This window comes from Leopardus geoffroyi, chromosome A1 (genome assembly GCF_018350155.1).
Source record: "Leopardus geoffroyi isolate Oge1 chromosome A1, O.geoffroyi_Oge1_pat1.0, whole genome shotgun sequence".
NCBI lineage: Eukaryota > Metazoa > Chordata > Mammalia > Carnivora > Felidae > Leopardus > Leopardus geoffroyi.
Window position 1 is genome coordinate 97,172,992 of NC_059326.1, and position 19,121 is coordinate 97,192,112.

Sequence of the window (19,121 nt, forward strand, 5' to 3'; positions counted from 1 at the left end):
ACTAAATGAAATAAGCCAAACAACAAAAGACAAATACCATACGATATCACTTACCTATGGAATCTAAAAAGCAAACCAAACAAAACACAAAGAGAAAAGAATGGTGGTTGCCAGAGGAGAGGGGGCTTGGGAAGTAGGCAAAATGGGTAGCTGTGTTCAAGAGATACAAACTTCCAGTTATAAAATAAGTAAGTCATGGGAATGTAATGTACAGCATAGTGACTATAGTCAATACTGTATTGCATATTTGAATGTTATCAGGAGAGTATATCGTAAAGTTCTCATCACAAGAAAAAAAGTTTATAATTTCATACGATAACAAATGATAACTAGGCTTACTGTGATCATCTCATGGTGTACACAAATATCATTCAAATCACTAAAAACACGTGAAACTAATTAATGTTTTATGTCAATTATACTTGAATTAAAATAAGGGAATGAAGAAGAATGTTTTCATTTCTTAACATACCTTTAAATAAGAGTAAACTATAATTTCTTATTCAAAGGCTACCTACCTCAGTTTTTTAAAAATTCTTACATTAAAAAGTTTCTTTAAAAAATTCTTATGTTGTTGATTCACGTGAACAATTATTGAAGACTAGTAAGTGATTACATGTTTCTCTAGTGTAGAGAAAGGGAGAGTAAGGGAGTAAGGGAGTAGAGTAGAGTAAGGGAGACAAGTCAGCAGCACAGAGTAAGTGCCTGATTTTCTGCACAAATTTAAAAAATAAAATTGTAAGCTGTGAAGACCACTACATGATCTTTTTAAAAAAACCACTTATGCAAGGATACACAAATAATTTGTACACATATAAAAAAAAAACACAACAGTAGACAGGATAAGGATACTAGAAAAGGAAAGAGGACAGGGAGAGTGAGGAGAAGGGAGAGGAGGAATCTGGGAAGAAGAAAGTATGAGGAGAAAGGAGGGGGACATGGCAGCTGTAGTCGATAACACTGGACCGTATAACTGAAATCTGCCACAACAGTAGAATTTAAATGTTATCACACACACGAAAAAACATTTCTATGTGAGGTGATGGATGTGTTAACTTGATGGAGAGACTCCTTTTACAATGAATATGTATATCGTATCATCATGTTGTACATTTTAAATACCTCACAATTTCATTTGTCAATGATTCCTTAATAAAGCTAAAAAAAAAAAAAAAAAAGAAAAAGAAAAAGGAAAGAGAATATATTAAGCAAATCCAGTAAATAAAAATTTGATTGAAATATATTAAGAGGTTGTGATTCATTCTATGCTATGGGACACAATTAAATGCAAAGTTTCATTACATCTAAACCATAGTATTATTTACCTATAAAAAAATCCACTCACACTTATTTTTGAGGACTAAATCTACATAATAAAAGGCCCATTAGGGGGCGCCTGGGTGGCGCAATCGGTTGAGCGTCTGACTTCAGCCAGGTCACGATCTCGCGGTCCGTGAGTTCGAGCCCCGCGTCGGGCTCTGGGCTGATGGCTCAGAGCCTGGAGCCTGTTTCCGATTCTGTGTCTCCCTCTCTCTCTGCCCCTCCCCCGTTCATGCTCTGTCTCTCTCTGTCCCAAAAATAAATAAACGTTGAAAAAAAAAATTAAAAAAAAAAAAAAAAAAAGGCCCATTAGATAAAACTTTTGAGTTCACCTAGTCAAATCTAGTTTTTTTTACTTAGGGCATCAACATTTACTACTATACCAATGACAACTGTATCCAAGGGTCAACAATTTACTTTCCTGAAATTCATCAATATTCAATGGAAAGGATTCTTTAATAACACAATCACATTTTTTAAATAGCCAATTTAGGGCAAGTAGGAATAAGTGATGAAGAAACTGAAGAAGTTATGAAGAAGTACTCTTCTATATAACTCATTAAGGTGGTAGTGAAGAGCTTGCTCCTTCTAAAATCTTAGGGACAAGCCCTAATGCTACAATAGTCATGGCTAAAGAAAGTTGGGTTTGAAGTCTTAAAATAGGGGGAATATAATTTTTCTTTCTTTTTTTTTTTTTTTTTAATGTTTATTCATTTCTGAAATACAGAGAGAGGCAGAGCGTGAACGGAGGAAAGGCAGAGAGAGAGAGAGAGGGAGACACAGGATCGGAAGCAGGCTCCAGGCTCTGAGCTGTCAGCACAGAGCCCAATGCGTGGCTCAAACCCACAAACCTTGAGATCATGACCTGAGCCGAAGCGGGACGCCCCGAGTGACATCAGACTAACACTAACACTAACAGATTGACACTAACTGACTGAGCCACCCAGACACCCCAGAACATAATTTTTAATATAACTCTCATGTTTTCACCTGAGAAATCTTGCAAGCTAACCTAGGGAAATCTGCCAAGTACTGTGACTTGCTTCATTCAGTATAGCTCTCAACCCTTCATACTCAACTGCAAGAAAATGAAAATAACACCACTCATTACATGGTGATTTTTAACAACGTACTGTGCTAAATGCATAATCAATCACCTTGTGTATAAAGAAATACTACTTTCTAAATTACGTAGTTCAAGTAACAATTCACAAAACAATCTACCCAACAACAAAGTGTAGTTCAAGTTTGTATGTAAAGACTACTATCAGCTATAAATCCACAAAAAAATGGAACTAGTCCAGGCAAATCAAACAAATAAAAAGCATCTGAACTTAAAAGCCAACTAACACAATAAAAAAGTAACTTTTATGTATTTTTTTTATTTTTTAAATGCTTATTTATTTTGAGAGCACATATGCACGAGCTGAGGAACAGGCAGAGAGGGAGAGAGAGAATCCAAAGTGGAGTCTGCACTGCAGTGCAGAGCCCTGCGTGGGACTCAATCTCACCAACCATGAGATCATGACCTGAGCCAAAATAAGGAGTCCACACTCAACTGACTGAGCCACCCAAGTGCCCCCAAAAAAGTAACAACTTTTAAAAGCCAGGTCAAATTTTCAGTTAAAATCTTCACATAATACTACACATTATAAGTATTTTTAATAACTAAACCTACTAGTGATAGTTGTTTTTTTAATGTTTTATTTATTTTTGAGAGAGAAAGAGAGTGCAAGCTGACAGCAATGAGACTGATATGGGGCTCGAACTCACCAACTGTGAGATCGTGACCTGAGCTGAAGTTGGACACTCAACCGACTGAGCTACCGGGGCACTCCAATGGTTTTAAATTTTATCTAAAACTGCCTGATGAGAGCAAGTGACTAAAGAAGCACTGAATACCAGAGAGGAGTAAATGAAATAATCTTGTCAGGAGATCAGTAAGAAATAAAAAATTAATTAAGTAATTTAAGAAGTTAGTAAAATAAGTTGGAAAACTATATAAACTTATTTTAAAAATGCTTATGCATTTCCAAAAATACTAAATTTTAAGCTTTTGTAAGTGTTCAAAAATTACCCTAATTCTGTAGTTAAAAGATAAAGGTAGTAATTATTCTAAAAATCAATATAAATTAAAATCCAATTTAAAGACTTATATGGGTCATATATAGGAATATCTTTTTTAAAAAGGCAATAATAGTGGATAAAAGAAATTTGCAAAATTTAATTTTAATCTGAAAACAATTACTGTAAGACTATTTTAACCCATTTGTTAGGAGACCATTATACATTATTATTACTATTTCTTTTCTATTATACCTAGATAGTCACTTGATAGTAGTGGGTAGCTCAGTTGGTTAAGCAACCAAGTCTTCATTTTGGCTTAGGTCATGATCTAAGTCATGAGATCAAGTTCCACATCGAGCTTATCGTGGATGGAGCCTGCTGAGGATTCTCTTTCTCCACTTCCCTCTGCCCCGCCCCCACTCTCTCAAAATAAATAAACATTTTTTTAAATGATCCTAACTGTGTTTTAATTTTTAAAAAAGTCAATAATACAGGATAGAAATCTAACTTTTGTTTAATATTTTAAAATATTTTCTACATAGTTTCCCCAAACATTTACTATCATTCTGACTAGCATTAAAGCTTTTAAGAAGGGCTTAATCTAGGCCAACAATAAAAATAAATAAATAAGAATGAAAATGGTCAGAAATAACCATTCATATATCACACATGCACATGTATTTATAACAAGATTACTTTTAGGTCGCACATTTAGTTTTTCCTTACAACTTGATACTGGTACAAAAAACTTAGAAGTCATAAATAAAGAAAACAAAGTCCCCTCTCCTTGCCAATATGGGTATACGACTGCAGTAGATTTAAGTTAGATACAAATATATATTACATACATGTCTCTACTAGTATATAAAATGTCAGTAAATATTTTTCCCAAAAGGGTGGGGAAAATTTGCTCTCTGAAATTGAAAGTTTTTGTTCACGAAAAAATATTTAAATAGCCCCAGTTAGAAAAATATGTTGTTGAAATTATAGTTATATTCTATTTCAGTTGTTTCCATAGGACTAGTTTATCACACTCAATAAGTCTTTTTGATGAATAAAATAAAAATGTGTGCTGTGCCAAAATTCCATGCACCTTTTTCAAAATTAGGGCTACTACACAAAGCAATCTACAGATTCATTGCAATCCATATCAAAATTCCACAGGCATTTTTCAAAGATATAGAACAAACAATCCTGAAATTCGTAAGGAGCCACAAAAGACCCCAAAAGCCAAAGCAATCCTGAGAAAGAAAAACAAAGGGGGAAGCATCATACTCCCTGATTTCAAACTGTACTACAAAGCTATAGTTATCAAAATAGTATGGTATTGACATAAAAAAAGACACAGAGATCCATCAAACAGAATAGAGTCCAGAAATAAACCCACACATGTATGCTCAATTAATCTATAACAAAGGAGGCAAGAACATTTAATGGGAAAAGGACAGTCTCCAATAAATGATGTTGGGAAAACTGAAGAGCCACACGCAAAAGAATGAAACTGGACTGCTATCTTATGCCACTCACAAAATTAATTCAACATGGATTAAAGACGAGTGTAAAATGTGAAATCCATAAAACTAGAAAGAAAACAAAGGTGGTAAGCTCCTTGACATCAGCCTTGGCAATGATTTTTTAAATCAGGCACCAAAGGCAAATACAAAAAAAACAAAACTAAACAAGTGAGGCCACATCAAACTAAAAAGTTTCTGCACAACAAAGAAAAGCATCAATAAAGTGAAAAGGCAATCCCCAGATGTGAGAAAATATTTGTATGTCAGATATTGATAAGAAGTTAATAACAAAAATAAAGGACTCCTACAACTCAACAGCAAATACACACACACACACACACACACACACACAATTTAAATAAAAAGGGGGCAAAAAAATGGGCAGAGGAAGTGAACAGACTCTTTTCTAAAGAAGACATACAGATGGGCCATCAGGCATATGAGAAGATGCTCAATATCATTCATCATTAGGAAATGCAAATCAAAACCCCAAAGAACTGCCTCTTCACACCTGTTTGAACGGCTATAATGAAAAAGACAAGAAATAAAAAGGGACACAGATATGGAGAAAAGGGAACTATCATGCACTGTTGGTGGGAATGTAAATTGGTGCAGCCACCATGAAAAAAGGTATAGAGGTTCCTCAAAAAGTAAAAAATAGAATACCATAAGATCCAGTAATTCCATTTCTGAATATTTATCCAAAGAAAACAAAAAGACTAACTTCAAAAGATGCACCTGTGTTAACTGCAGCATTATCTACAATAGCTAAGACATGGAAATAACCTAAATAGACATCGACGGATGAATAAAGAAAATGTGGTGTGTATATAGACAGTGGAATATCATTCAGCCATAAAAAAGAATGACATCTTGCTATTTGCAACAAGAGGGATGGACCTGGAGGGCATAATGGTAAGTGAAATAAGTCACATAGAGAAAGGTAATTATCATTTGATATCACTCATGTGGAATCTTAAAAAAAAGAAAAGGAAAGGAAAAAAAAAAAAAAAACACAAGCTCACAGATACAGAGAACAGGCTGGTGGCTGTGGGGTGGGCAAAATGGGTGAATGGGGTCAAAAGTCACAAACTTCCAGTTATAAAATAAATACCACATGGGGATGTACTATAAAGCATGGTGACTGTAGTTAATAATTCTGCAAAATTACAAATACCATATATTAAAAAGTTGCTAATAAAGTTTATCTTAAAAGTTCTTATCAGAAGAAAAAAATGTTTTAAGTACGTATGAGGGATGTTAGGTAGACTTATCATACAGTGATTATTTTTGCAATGTATATAAATATCAAATCACTATGGTGAACACCTGAAACTAATATAATCTTACATTCCAAGTATACCCTAATACAACAAAACTGGGGCAATTAATAGTAACACTTAAATCATAATAGCTGAGTTCAAGTTTACTACCTAAGTAATTTATTTAGTTCCCTTATTCTGCTGTATTATTCTATCAAAAAAATAAATTCAATCTAAACTACTTGGTGATCATTATTACTTCAAACTATAAAGTTTATGTACAATATTGCATATTGACATAAGTATCCTCTATTATATACACCTAATTATCTATTAACATTCATGAAAACAATACTGGCCCAATCAAGTACAATAATTTCTTTCCATTTTACATAAAAAAACAAAAAACAAAAAAACAAAAAAACCTTCTAACCTCGCTCAACAACTAATTTCAAACACATTCCAAACTATGGATCTGGAAAAATGTATTAGAGGCACATTTTTTTTTTTAAACAAACTCAGTATGAAACCTTGGTTTTTACTGGGTCAGCGAAATTTTTTTTTGTTTGCTTTTTTATGGCTATTTGGTTGACTTCCTTCTTCTGCTGGGCAAGTTTAGCATGCAACTCTCACTCTAGACAACCAAAAACCCACAGACTTAAATTTTCTGAAAACTTCACCTGGTTTTATCAGCGGAAGACACCATAACTAGCACCACGGAACAACAGTACTAAATTTTAACACTGTTCATTAACAGTTCCATTTTCCTGAGCTTGCGTTTGTTCTTTGGCATTGGCTTAGGATATAATCCATTTTTCAGAAGGTGTTCCTTGCTGAGGCGAATTTGAGCACCATGCTGCAGCTGGAAAGAGCACAAAGCTTGAAGAGGGCGAAGCAAAGTCTGTGAAGATAAAAAAAAGATACTAAAATAGGGTCTGTAACAAATCATCATATTCTATTTAGCTTTTTCTTCAGAAACAGGGATTATTATGTTTATTTTTATTATTATTGGCTTTTTACCATGAAAAGTAACAGGCACTCTACTAAATATAAATATATGACATCCAAATATACAATTTCTTTTAACTCATACCTTACATACTGCTAAGGAGTTCCAGTAAAAAGACACAAATAGTTAATTTCCCATACAGATACTAAAGGCCAAATCTACATTTATACATTAATACATTCAAACACCTCAAGAAACTGTTGCCATTGTAACATTTAAATCTGTAACAAATAGAGTAAAAGAGACCTTTAGACACAAATTAGTTAATTTGGTTTCAATCACAGACTGATGCAAGCTTCCTGTTACCTGTAACAATCAGATGAAGGTTCACAGGTTTACGAATTCTCTCACAATGGTCCAAGGACTACACACAAATTAGATACCCAAACCTGGGGTTTTTCTGACTGTATCTGTACTTGTCTACATTCAAATACCTACAGAGCCAGCCACACAACATAAACATTTAAGCCGGGTGGACCCATACGATAACAAATATGGTAGAAGTTAAAAAACAACTAGAGCAAATGCCCTACCTAAAGTTTTTCAAGGTCAAAAATAAAAATAATTTAAAAAAAACACACACACACAACAACAACAACAACAAAAATCCCACTATGTCATGCATTTAAAACATTTTGAGTCAGATGCTTTCCTGGGGCCTGAGACCCCTGATTTCAATCTTCCAAATAACAATAGCAAACGTGACTAAGGAAACTGTTTTGTTTGTTTGTTTGTTTGTTTGTTTTTTAGAAATAAAAGGAACAAAGAAAAAAAACTGATAGATTTAGTTGCAAAAATGTCACAATGTCTATGTGAAAATCTATTCCCTTTCACATACAAGGTAAGTGGCAGCAAAGAGCTTAAAGGTTTTAATTTTACAATGAACTCAGACATCGTGGCAGTCACTGGTGGTTGATTCTCCACACTCATTCTTTTCTTCCTTATCATTCCAAATGTCATTCAAGGTGTCAAAGTATCCAGCTAGTAATACTAAGTGGCTAATGACACAGTCCATATAAGGAAAGGTAAGTTGAGGTCCTTGGGTGGGACTTCCAGAAACACTCTTTAAAATGGGACAGACTCAGCAGGCAGGGGCTTTTGTGCTTTCTTCTTGCCTGGAACAGGACTGTTAGAGGTGGGATAACCATCATGTGACTACAATGCAATAAAGACAAAGATTAAAGTCAAATACATATGACGATGGGCAGAAAGAAAGAAGAAATCCCCAGCCCTGGACTGCTCACCTCACATTACTTATTTACAGGAGAAAAAGAAGCCTCTATATACATGGTTCAATCCCCACAATAAAGGCTCTGTTACATGCAATCAAATTGACATACCCCAATAGGTAAGAGATAAATATCGTGGAAAAGTTCTGCAGGACATTATCTTGGAAAGCCCCATCTGTATGTTATCATAATTTCCTTTAATGTCTTCATTTCTTCAAATAAGAGAGGGAATGTGGAAATGACTATATATTTCCTTCCTGAGTAAACATAGTGGACTGACTGGATTCTGAAACATCATCCCTAGAAAACATACCTAGGACATTATACAGATGGAGACAACTGAAGGAAGGTTCTATTGCTATTTAAGACATTCATTAGATTCTTAATGGACAGAATGCTAATATTCCTATTGTTAAGGGCCTTCAACTTTTATCTCCTAAAGATAAGACTCTACCAATTCTCTGAGGTAATTAAGAGAATGATTTTTGGAGACAGATCTGGATTAGACCCGTACTCCATCTGTGTGATCGTCAATACATCTGTTCACAAATAGACCGACCCTCCTTCTTGCTACACAGTCAGACTACATTTTCCAAACGCCCTTTGATGTTAGGTATGGCCATTATGACTTGCTCCGGTTAAGGAAACGCGAGCACGAATAACATGTGTCACCTCTGGGCAGTAGCTCGAAAAGCACGTACAATTCACCACCTCCCTTTATGCTTTCCTTGATGAAAGGAGAATGACCTATCTACACAGTGCCTCCATCAGCCCGGGCCCCTAAGCAACTGCAGCGAGCACAAGTCATCCCGTTAATCTCCCAAAGACAGTGAGAGAGAGGCACAAACCACTGTTGTGTTGTGCCATTCTGATTTTGGAGTGTTAGGTTACTGCAGCTGCATCTGGCCTGTTTTGACTGATGTAATCACTTGCTAGCTAGGTGTTGCCGGATAAGCCACGTAAACCTCTCCTTGCCTCATTTTCTTCATCTATAAAATGAGGAAAACATTGTCAACCTTACGACATCATTATTAGGTTAGTTACACTAAGAGGACTAAGAGGATGCATTTAACATGTTCGGCACACTGCGTGATAATAAGTGATACTGCTTCTGTATAAACTAACAACATTATATCTGAGGCAACGTGAAGCTATATATTTGTTCAGAGGAACAAAGAAATAAGTTTGTTTCTAAAAATTTATTTGGGGCGAAATCAGTGTTTTTTAAACCCTTTTGCCTGCAGGTATAAAGCGACAGTTCTGAACGGCCCATGATTACCAACTACTGGCACTTAGACTGTGCACAAAGCTTTTACCACATCTAGCTATACAGGTTCATAAGCAGAAACGGTTCTATTATTTAAAAAATACCCAAGCTTGAGCTTTCCAAGGTGTGAAAAGCCCTGGTAAATTTTATAGTAACTGAATGAAAATCACCAATCTTTAATTCAAAACTTTTGTCAATTTATGGGGAAGAACAGGGGTGTGGTGGGGAGGGGGGGGGCGGGCAAGAAAGAACAAAGGGGTTAATTCTTCTGGAGTGCCTGGTGTCAGGCGATTAACAAAAATTACTCCATCCAATTCTCACACCAATAGTAAGAGGTAACTCTTTCTGGTGTATTATAGATAAGCAAACAAGCACAGGAGATTATATGAACTGCCCACTGGCACAAAGTGGTGATGGTAAGTGATGAAGGTTTAATTCAAACCTGCTTCAAAGCTCACACTGTGCTACTCAGCGTGTGTGAAAAACTGCTCAGGAAGAAAGGACAAGGATGAATCAGCAGACTAAGAAGGCTATTCCATGCCAAGCTCTTTATTTTGAGGAGCCTTATCTACCTCCATAGAATAAAGCTGGCTGAAGAATTACCACTCTCCCCCACTGTATTGGTGTTTCATTAGGAGACCCCTTAAAAAAAGCTTACCAAGGAAAAAAATGTGTGTCATATCTTTCCTCCCCAGAAAGGAGAGAAAACACCTAAGTTCAGAACAGCTGGTAATTGTATTTCCCAGGGGAATGAAATGGTATTTTGTTTAAATTGTAGCTAGATGTGAACAGGCTGGACTTGGGATTCTCCACCGAGAAAGCTAATTTTTGGTCAGCTGGAATAATAAGCAATGTGGGATGGTCCATTATGCATTTCTTCAGCTCATGCTCCAGCCAATAATCTTATCAGCACCTCCCAAATCCCACGTCTGATTGCCAAACATCCTTTTTCTACTCCTGGTCACTAAAGTATGACTACTCCTGGTGACCAAAGCAAACAGAATGTGAACTTCAGGACCTCACCGTGATTTTGGGATTTCATATTCAGCTTGATCCACAGACAACAATAACAAAAGCTGAGGAGACGACAGATCCTGTCATCCTTCTGTATCTTGAACTTTGCCTGTTATCAGACATTATACTCAGGACACAAGATAAGCTTCCCTGCTGCAACAGTACACTGACTAATACCAGAATCATATATCTGATGAAACTGGGAAGGGTGGAGCAGTAGCAGGACAAACACCATCCCAAACCCTAGCCCTACTGTATTAAATGTTATGAAATCCACCACCACTAAGAACCTTAAAGCTTGTTTAGAACTTAAGTAAAGATCTGATACCAATTGTAGAAATAAGACATACAAATCCACGGACAATTCTTTTCAGAACCCAGAGAAGGAGAGGAGATAAAGGTTCAAATCCAAAGCCAAAGAATATTACATTTTTCCCCTCAAGATTTGAGCTTTTAATGGGTCCTTGGTCTGATGTTGGTTGATCTAGAGTTTTACATCAACAAAAAGGAAACTACAAAGATTGTGCAGAAAGCAAGTTTAAACAATAGTGTAAAATAAGCTGTAAAATAAAATACCTAGGAACAGTATATTATCTGTGTTCAAGAAGGTATAAACAAAAAAGAGAAAGGACTATAGAGGTATATTAAACGCTATGTCAATGGTTAGGTACATGGGAGCAGATGGCAAGGTTACAGTGGAGGGAGAAAGTCAGGGAACACTCTCTGCTCATTTGGAATAAAGATCTGGGGCCCCTCATGATTTTTTTTTTCCTCAATGGAGAGAGAACAGTGAAAGAGAAATTGCCTAGACCCACCCAGTACAAAGTCTACTTACACAGATACGCATAGGAAAAAAACCTACTCAAGAAAGCCTACTTCTTTCAAAAGAAGGAAAGCCTCCAACTCTGCAGAGCATTTTCCATAGCTTAGGGTAGGGAAGAGGAAAAAAGCAATTTAAGGCTTGCTTCTGGCATTCTTTCACGCTCTGTGTTCTGGGGGTCTTTTGTTCTTTTTCTTGGTAACCAATTCAGTTACTCTGACCTGAGCCTTTATCCATCAATGAAATTTCCTCAATGAGTAAGGCACATTCTTATAATAATAGTAACCATAGTGTATAATGAGAGAGAGAGAAAGAAGGCAAGAATAAGTACTATGTGTGTGTGTGCTCGTCAGAAGGGAGAGTTATAAAACTCCATTTAGTTACGCTCATTATCCTCTGACTTATCTTCTCAAGTTGTATTTATCGAAAACCTTCTTTCGGTGATTAAAAAACCCTAACAATTTTTTATTTTGCTATTCTTTCTTCTTTGGCCTTAAGTGCAGTTTCCTACACACTCCAAAAGACTAAGACGTTTGTGGGCTCATTGAACGTTATTCTTTACTGATGATTAATTATATATGAAATCATCAGGCTTTCATGGAAATTAAATAAAATGATGATTGCAGGTTATAACCTTTTCATATTCTGCAGGTGTTTTTTCTCAAAAACTTGTCTTTTTTATGTTCTCAGCAAGTAGTTAATAAGATACACAGAAAGTTGGTACATTCTCAAAAGCACCAATGCAAAAAAAAAAGTTGCTGTAAAACGTTCTTTTAATTAAAAAGAAAAAAAGTTGTGTACAAGAAAACACAAAATCCTAAAAGAGAAATACAAAATAATAAAAGAAAAATCTAACAAAAAAACTGTATTTAATGTTGTGCTACTTAAAGGCAATTTAGCTTATTATAAATGCTGTTTGCACAGCTTAGAATGAATATTTAAATAATACAATCTGGATGTTGAACTAACACAGAAAAACACCAGAGGGGGAAAGAAGGTTATAACAGTACACAAATTTCTATTACAGATACACTCTATTTGACACTGGAGCTGCAAATTTCATAGGTTATGCGTTTCTAAATTTCTAGATAAAATCTAACCAAACTGCTTACTTTCAAAAACAATATAACCTTCCAAAAACATACCTCCTGTATGTAATCATTTTTCTCCAAAATGGAAAGAGCAGCAGCTGCACATTCCAGGGTAGAAAGGCACCTATTAGTCGGTTGTGTCCGAATTACATACTGACTAGAAACGCTAGTTTTTAACTGCACCTGAAACCAAAACACAGAAAAACAGAATGTAAGTTTTGTTTTAAATTTAAAATTATACAGTCTGTGGGGGTGCCTGGGTGTCTCAGTCGGTTGAGCGTCCGACTTCAGCTTGGGTCACGATCTGGCAGTTCAAGAGTTCAAGCCCCGCATCGGGCTCTGTGCTGACAGCTCAGAGCCTGGAGCCTGCTTCGGATTCTGTGTCTCCCCCTCTCTCTGCCCCTTCCCTGCTTATGCTGTCTCTTTCTCTCATAAATAAATAAACTTAAAAAAAATTATAAAGTCTGTGTTTTAAATACTAGTTCACTTCCTTCCAAAATCGCCAGTTTAAAAATATTAAATGTATTAATATCTTCTACACATAATATCCTCTAGTTATTGTTATTGTTAAATACTCAGAGGACAGTTACACATATATCTCACAATGAAAATATAACCAAAGTATATGCAAATTACTACAAATCATAAATTAAAAGACTAATAACCCCTTCCCAGGAGGCACAAGTGTGAAGACATCGCACCAAAGAAAATATAAGAAAGGCAAATAGGTACATATAAAAGCGCTCAACACAGAGCGCCTGGGTGGCTCAGTCGGTTGAGCAGCCGACTTCAGCTCAGGTCATAATGTCACGATTTATGAGTTCAAGCCCCATGTTTGCTTGGTGCTGACAGCTCACAGCCTGGAGCCTACTTCAGATTCTGTGTCTCCCTCTCTCTCTGCCCCTCCCATGCTCATGCTCACGCTCTCTCTGTGTCTCTCAATAATAAATTATTAAAAAAAAATTTTTTTAAGTGCTCAACACGACTAAACGCAAATTAAAATCACAATGAGATAACTTTTCACACTTGCTAGAACAGCTAAAATCAAAACGACTACCACCACCAAATGGGGAGAATATGGAGCAAATGAAACCCTCATGCACTGTGGTAGAAGTGAAAACGATTTAATCACTTTGGAGAATTGACAACTGGGTTTTTTATTGTATGGTTTAGTCTTCCATTGTTTCTTAATATAGACTGACAGGGGTATGCCTGTATGGGGGTGAGTGTGTATAAAGAGATGTGTGTGCCCACACACACACACACATAGGTGACTGACACCTGATGACTGACAGTCAGAAATGGGAAAAGCAATAGAAAACCAAATGTCAACATTCTGGCCTTTTGATTCCTATTTTAATTAAATGAAACTCAAGTAATCTCACACTCATAAAACCGTATTCCTAGCCCACACTGTGAAAAGAATCACACTTAAGATGTGTGAGTAGGTAAGAATTTAAGTTTTTACTCATTAAATATGTAAACATGTGGAATGAGGGGGTGGTGTCTAACTCTTACCATGTAGTCACTTAATAAAATCAGGTGTTGTCTCTCATTTTCTGGTATCTCTGAAGTTCTAACAGTCTCTCATTCCTTTACAGCATTAAAACTGTCCTGTCTCTGGACCCTTGTCCCTCAGTCCTCTTCCTCCCTTGTTTCTCTGAATGCATTTTGTCCCAAGAATTCTCTACAACTTGTATCCTTTCTCTCCTCAGAAGGTGGAAGATAAGGAGGACAGGAAGAGAAGGGGAAGGGAAGGGAGAGGGAGAGAAGTAAAGTGGGCATCATAAAAGATTCATTACAAGGGAACCTGGGGGCTTCACTCAGTTAAGTGGTGAAGTGTCCGACTTCAGCTCAGGTCATGATCTCATGGTTCATGAATTCGAGCCCCACATCAGACTCTCTGCTGTCAGTGAAGAGCCCACTATGGATCCTCTGTTCTCCTCTCTTTCCCCTGCCCTGCTCGCTCACATGCTCTCTTTCTCTCAAAAAATAAATTTACATACATACATAGTAAATAATAAAAGATTCACTACAGAATGTGTTTAATTTTGGAATACATTCTTTAAAACATATTTAATAACATTTTAGTTAAAATCACTCTGCATTTCTACCAACGTAAAAAGATGGAAAACGGAGGGAGGGAAGAGATGGAGAAAAATGGTTGAGAAACTGCAATGATCAAAGAAAGCCCATGATTAAATAACTTTAAGAATAATTCATAATGCTGATTAACTGTAATTACCAACTGCTTTGATATGTCATCAGGTCAACTAGAAAACTGAGCACAGCCAACTACTGCTTTCAATATTCAGTTCCATCACTGGAGAAATTTATAATAAACATCTGATTACAACAAAATCGTTGGGAAACATGAAAAATTCACAGTGATTTTTGTTTATTGGAACTAATTTGATTTTTAAAAAATAAGTGTGGAAAAACCAAAATTAAAAAATATAAAAATAAATTAAGAAGAAGTTTTTTATTTCAGTGAGTAGCTTTACTTCTTACCATGGCCCACATGACTGCATGAAAACTCAGAATCTGAAATTTATCAAGTGTTAGAAGACTTCAAAATGTCCTTCACAAATTATCTCTCCAGGAATTATCCAGTAACCGGATATATTAAGAGTAAATAACTAAAGTCTGTACTATGATTAACAGACATGTTATATAGCACGTTAATGGGATCTTCTCACAATGTCTATTATGCACATGTGCTGTATCACCTTCATCACATTTGATATGATGAGTGGGAACAAAAAGAAATCCTGTCAATCCATCTTCTTGAGAAGTCATAGGCACAATAATAATTTGTCAGAAAGTGACTTGCCTTTTTTTTCCTTAACTTTTTTTTATTCTTTATTCTTGAGAGACAGAGAGACAGACCATGAGCAGGAGAGGAGCAGAGAGAGACACAGAATCCGAAGCAGGCTCCAGGCTCTGAACTGTTAGCACAGAGCCCATTGCAAGGCTCAAACCCACAGTCCGTAAGATCATGACCTGAGCTGAAGTTGGAAGCTCAACGAACTGAACCACACAGGTGCCCCAGAAAGTGACTTGTCTTCTTAAATAAAAGTTCAAGGAAATCCGAGGCAAAATTTACAATTCTCAGAAAAGAAAAAATTAAAATTTGATGAAAGTATGAGGCTCTATGGAAAGACCAGGATTTTTATATCAAACCTGACAATAGCTAACCACTTAGTTTCAATAAGGTCATTTTGCTTCTCAGTTCCTCTTCATCGACAAAAATCAGATACATGGACCTGAGGGTGTAAAACCTAATCCTAAGATTACATATAATATATATTATTAACTATAATTATATATTAATTACATATCACAATACAATTAATTATATATTAATAATTTCAAGTTATAATATAATTAATATGATTGTTGTAATATTGATATATCATATTATATAGAAACTTAATTTCCAAATATTAGAAGCCATGCTGATTCAAAGAACACTTCAGTAATTTTGATCTTTTTGGAACGTGGTTCTCCAAGGGTTTAGACTGTTTGAGTACTCGTGCTGTAACTTCTTGAGGAACAGGAAAATCAGTGCTGGGTTTAGAATTCTACTGGTATGGATTCTAAGCCTATACTGTAACTCCCATTTTAGAAACACCCAACTCTTCCAGTTCTAGATCCTGCATTCAGTCTCTGCCAATGATTCCCTGAATTGCCTAAAATTTGAATTCCTGGAAACACTTGTTGTTTAATGCCTTCCTTTCTTCTCTAACATTAAATCTTCAATATATATTTAATATATAAGAATACCAGATAACATACCTAGGAATAAATCTAACCAAAGAGGTGAAAAATCTATACACTGAAAACTATAGAAAGCTTATAAACTGAAGAAGACACAAAAAAATGGAAAAAGATTCCATGCTCCTGGATAAGAAGAACAAATAGTTAAAATGTCAATACTACCCAAAGCAATCTACATATTCAATGCAGTACCTATCAAAATAACACCAGCATTCTTCACAGAACTAGAACAAACAATCCTAAAATTTGTATGGAACCAGAAAAGACCCCGAATAGCCAAAGCAATCTTGAAAAAGAAAACCAAAGCAATCTTGAAAAAGAAAACCAAAGCAGGAGACATCACAATCCCAGACTTCAAGCTATACTACAAAGCTGTAATCATCAAGACAGTATGGTACTGGCACAAGAACAGATTATCAATGGAAAAGAATAGAGAACCCAGAAATGGACCCACAAATGCATGGCCAACTAATCTCTGAAAAAGCAGGAAAGAATATCCAATGGAAAAAACACAGTCTCTTCAGCAAATGATGCTGGGAAAACTGGACAGAGACATGCAGAAAAATGAACCTGGACCACTTTCTTACATCATACACAAAAAATGAACTCAAAATGGATGAAAGACCTCAATGTAAGACAGGAAGCCATCAAAATCCTCGAGGAGAAAGCAGGCAAAAACCTCTCTGATCTTGACCACAGCAACTTCTTACTCAACACATCTCCAGAGGCAAGGGAAACAAAAGCAAAAATGAACTGTTGGGACTTCATCAAAATAAAAAGCTTCTGCACAGCAAAGGGAACAATCAGCAAAACTAAAAGGCAACCAACAGAATGGGAGAAGATATTTGCAAACGACATATCAGATAAAGGGTTAGTATCTAAAATCTATAAAGAACTGATCAAACTCAACACCCAAAAAACAAATGATCCAGTGAAGAAATGGGCAAAAGAAATGAACAGACACTTCTCCAAAGAAGACATCCAGATGGCCAATCGACACGTGAAAAAAATGCTCAACATCACTCATCATCAGGGAAATACAAATCAAAACCACAATGAGATACCAACTCACACCTGTCAGAATAGCTAACATTAACAACTCAGGCAACAAGAGATGTTGATGAGGATGTGGAGAAAGAAGATCTCTTTTGCACTGCTGGTGGGAGTGCAAACTGGTGCAGCCACTCTGGAAAACAGTGTGGAGGATTCTCAAAAAATTAAAAATAGAACTACCCTACAACCCAGCAATTGCACTACTAGGCATTTATCCACGGGCTACAGGTGTGCTGTTTTGAAGGGACACATCCACCCCCATGTTTATAGCAGCACTATCGACAATAGCCAAAGTATGGAAAGAGCCCACATGTCCATCGATGGATGAATGGATAAAGAAGATGTGTATATATATACAATGGAGTATTACTCGGCAATCAAAAAGAATGAAATCTTGCCACTTGCAACTACGTGGACGGAACTGGAGGATATTATGCTAAGTTAAATTAGTCAGAGAAAGACAAATATTATATGACTTCACTCATATGAGGACTTTAAGACACGGAACAGATGAACACAAGGGAAGGGAAGCAAAAATAATATAAAAACAGGGAGGGGGACAAAACATAAGAGACTCATAAATATGGAGAACAAACAGAGGGTTACTGGAGGGGTTGTGGGTGGGGTGGGCTAAATGGATAAAGGGCATTAAGGAATCTACTCCTGAAATCATTTTTGCACTATGTGCTAAGTAAATGGATGTAAATTTAAAAAATAAAATGTAATAAAATTTAAAAAATAAAAAAAATAAAGGAATAGCAGATAACAGGAGCACCTGGATAGTAAGTTAAGCATCCAGCTCTTGATTTATAGGCGCAGGTCATGATCTCATGGTTCATGAGATCAAGCCCTGCATCGGGGTCTGCACTGACAACACAGAGCTTGCTTGGGACTCTCTGTCTCCTTTTCTCTCAGCCCCACACCCCTCCCTTTCCCTTTCTCTCTCTCTCTCTCTCTCAAAATAAATAAATTTAAAAATGAAAGAAACAAAAAAGAAATGCAAGATAATAGTTTGATGGCTATGATCACTGTTCAGATGCCTTCAAAAAGGGCTTTTTCAAATGTCTCCTTCCTAAGTACATCTTTAGCTTGATATAAATGTCTTATATCATTAAAAGTCTGGGTGACATAGCATGTGCAGTGGTTTAGTCATTGCTTTTAGGTCCACAAAATAAGTAAGTACGTTATCCAAGGAAATAACATGCCATGGCATCTCTGAATAATAAAACATATGCATTTTTAAAATAACTTTCTATTATATTAGTTAATTCTTTTATCAAACAAAACACACTAAAATAAGACCTCAAAATTAAATTTTAATTCATACCTCCCATCCCCACAAATGTTGTATTTTTATAATTTGATGGCAATTATTTGTTATCTGTGCTCAGGCGATTTTAAGGCAAGTGTCATTACTCCATAAAACTATTGTGCTTCTCAATTATTAAGAGTCACAAAACTTTCTAATCACTTGATCAGCTTGCTTACAGGTTTCTAGGAAAAGCAATCTACTTCCCAGGCATTCTGAAACAACTCTAGTCTGGAAAAGGCTGAAATAAACTCCCTTTTAATAGCATCCTGAAGTCTTCACCACTGGAAGACACACATAAAAACCCTCCTTTCTGCAGCAGCCTTTCTTCTATGACTTTCCACAAGCAAGATTCATCATCTGAGCCTACGAGCATACCTCTGAGA

General features: G+C 36.0%; 1 protein-coding gene across 4 annotated transcripts in view; it reads right to left on the reverse strand.

Moving 5' to 3' along the window:
* DTWD2 (DTW domain containing 2) overlaps positions 1 to 19,121 on the reverse strand; it is a 230,792-nt gene that overhangs the window by 118,042 nt on the left and 93,629 nt on the right. For 2 of the 4 annotated variants that reach the window (XR_006714412.1, XR_006714413.1), the window contains exons 5-6: positions 12,648 to 12,776; positions 6,844 to 7,064 (exon numbers count right to left, since the gene is read on the reverse strand). Coding sequence is in view for 2 of the 4 variants with exons in the window: in XM_045486543.1 (XP_045342499.1) it covers positions 6,894 to 7,064; positions 12,648 to 12,776 (300 nt within the window). In the remaining 2 variants the exon portion in view is untranslated. Of the gene's footprint in view, positions 1 to 1,953; positions 7,065 to 7,099; positions 8,328 to 12,647; positions 12,777 to 19,121 lie in introns of those variants that run through there. The other 2 variants (XM_045486543.1, XM_045486547.1) reach the window with 2 other exon arrangements.